General features: G+C 42.3%; 1 protein-coding gene across 1 annotated transcript in view; it reads left to right on the top strand.

Annotated features, from left to right (window-relative positions):
- LGR4 (leucine rich repeat containing G protein-coupled receptor 4) overlaps positions 1 to 2141 on the top strand; it is a gene marked incomplete at its 5' end in the record, with an annotated part of 145219 nt that overhangs the window by 115388 nt on the left and 27690 nt on the right. Inside the window, one exon of the mRNA XM_019519493.1 lies at positions 1635 to 1756. Coding sequence (XP_019375038.1) covers positions 1635 to 1756 — 122 coding nt within the window. The remainder of the gene's footprint in view (positions 1 to 1634; positions 1757 to 2141) is intronic.

Below are 2141 nucleotides of genomic sequence, written 5' to 3'. Positions count from 1 at the left end.
CAAGAAATGACAAAGTTATAGGCATTTTCATGATTCCCTATTATAACCTATGGACAAAATGTCGAAACGCATCAAAACAAAGAAACAGTTTTGATTAAATTAAATGGAACAGTGGTTTGAAACTAAACAATGAAACAAAATACTATCCCTTTGAAATGGTGAAATGGAAGTCAAAACGATGCTGTTTCGCACAGCCCTAGTGGTTAATGCAGGTAAAGTGAGCAGTGCAGGAAGGTAGAGGGGGATTAGAAACAGGGGACAGGGATCCAGATGAGCATCATTAGCCAGAGGGTTTGGAGCAGGCACTTAACCATATGGAATCAGGATGTGGGTGATAATCCAGCTAAGCCACAAACCAGGAGATGCCTGTCAGACAACGGGTCTGGAACCACAAGGGCTTAAGCGGGTGGCCTGGCAGGCTTGAAACAGCAGGGGTCCGGGCTGGAAACCAGAACCAGGAACAGGAGGGCCGGAACTAGGATAAAATCAGGAAGTGGGACCTAGAGCACAGGAAATCAACAAGCAGGACCAAGGACACTGAGAACAAAGAGGTAGGACTAAGCAAACCAGGAGCAGGGAATCAGAAGCTTAGGGCTAGACAGGGGGAGATCCATCTTGTTTCAGTAGCCTGTTGGGTACTGAAAGGGCTGGTGCTTAAAAGAAAGCAGTCCCACCAAGCAGGCAACTGGGTCCAGGTAGAGGACTAGATAGGCCACTAGCAACCAGACCAGCTTGGGTAACTAGGGCCAGTTGGTAGCAATTTGGCTAGCCTGTTGCCTTGGCTCCTTACACTCTGAAGTAGAAAAAGTGTAGTAATGTATTTACATAGCACTGTCTGGGCTAATTACCTCTGTTTCTCAACTGCACAGACTAACTACCTGCGGCACCATGCTAAGGTGTTGTACTGTTGGCATTGTGCGCATCTGAGAGGGTTAACCAAACCCTCACATTATGTCTGTTGTTGCAGCTTACACACCACACTTGTGTAGCCCACTGAGCTAAATGATTCAAATTGAAAGGTTCAGACAGTGACCTCAATTAGGAAGGATTCAAGTACAGAGGCCCCCTATTTTTGCATTTCCCATTTCTGGCCAAAAGAAAGATCCATACCAAGAAACCTGGAATTATGCCACATAAACAAAATCAACGATGGTGATGACAGAGATGTGTGCTTAATATTGTGGTCATCTGGGAATTAACTTGTTTCTGCAGAGTTATTTTTCAGAAAGCTGCCCTAGTTTTCATTTCGGTGTGTATAGGTTATACCATAAACAGTAGCTACAACCTTGCTTTTCATAAGATGAAAAATGTGTAGTGTAGAAATGTGCCAAACCCAAAGGAATTTTTCATTATAGTGACCCCAAACTGAAGGCTTGTGCAAAATCACCTCATCTTTAGTTCTGATTTTTTAAATCCAAGAATATTCTATTTGGTCAGTTCTGGTATTGCAACGTACAAACTCTCCAGCAGCTTTTTTCACTGGTCAAGTCTGAAATTGGCCTTGGCTAGTAAATGTAACAAAAAGAGGTCTCTGTTGAATAGCTTGAGCGTTGAGACATTCCAATGCTGCTTATTAAACATTAAAAAATATAGACTACAGCAGGTAATAATGCTTGTTGTTTTGCTCATTTCAGGTCCCTTTCTGTTCCATATGCATACCAATGCTGTGCATTTTGGGGTTGTGACTCTTATTTGAAACTTAACACAGAAGAATCCAGCCATCAAGACCAAAGTGCAGCAATAGATCATGATAGAGGTGAGTGCTCCATTGGGTTGGAACAAGAGTTATAGGCCAGAGTAAACCAAATGTGTGGTAATTGTGTCCTCCAACAAGCAGATTCAACCAGAAAAGAATTGGAAGACTTTTTTGTGATATGTGAATCCTCTGCAAAAGGATTGACAGTAAAATCCAATTTCTCTCGCCAAACATGGGGAAATGGGCCTGCCCAAAGTAATGTAGGCTTTTTTCTGTTTCAGTTAGAAAATATTTCTTTACTCTCATTGTTCTACACTGTACTTGGTTCTCAATTTTTATTTTCCTTCTGGAACCCAAAGTCCATCAGTGGTACTTTGCCAAGATCCAGTCAAATCCTACAATCTGTTGTGGGCCCAAAAGATTATATCCTTGGGACGTGCTCCAT

The sequence above is a fragment of the Gavialis gangeticus genome, unplaced genomic scaffold, assembly GCF_001723915.1.
Source record: "Gavialis gangeticus isolate Ggan-Ray unplaced genomic scaffold, GavGan_comp1, whole genome shotgun sequence".
NCBI lineage: Eukaryota > Metazoa > Chordata > Crocodylia > Gavialidae > Gavialis > Gavialis gangeticus.
Note: the sequence above shows the minus strand (reverse complement) of the source record. Positions and strands in the feature narration are given on the sequence as shown.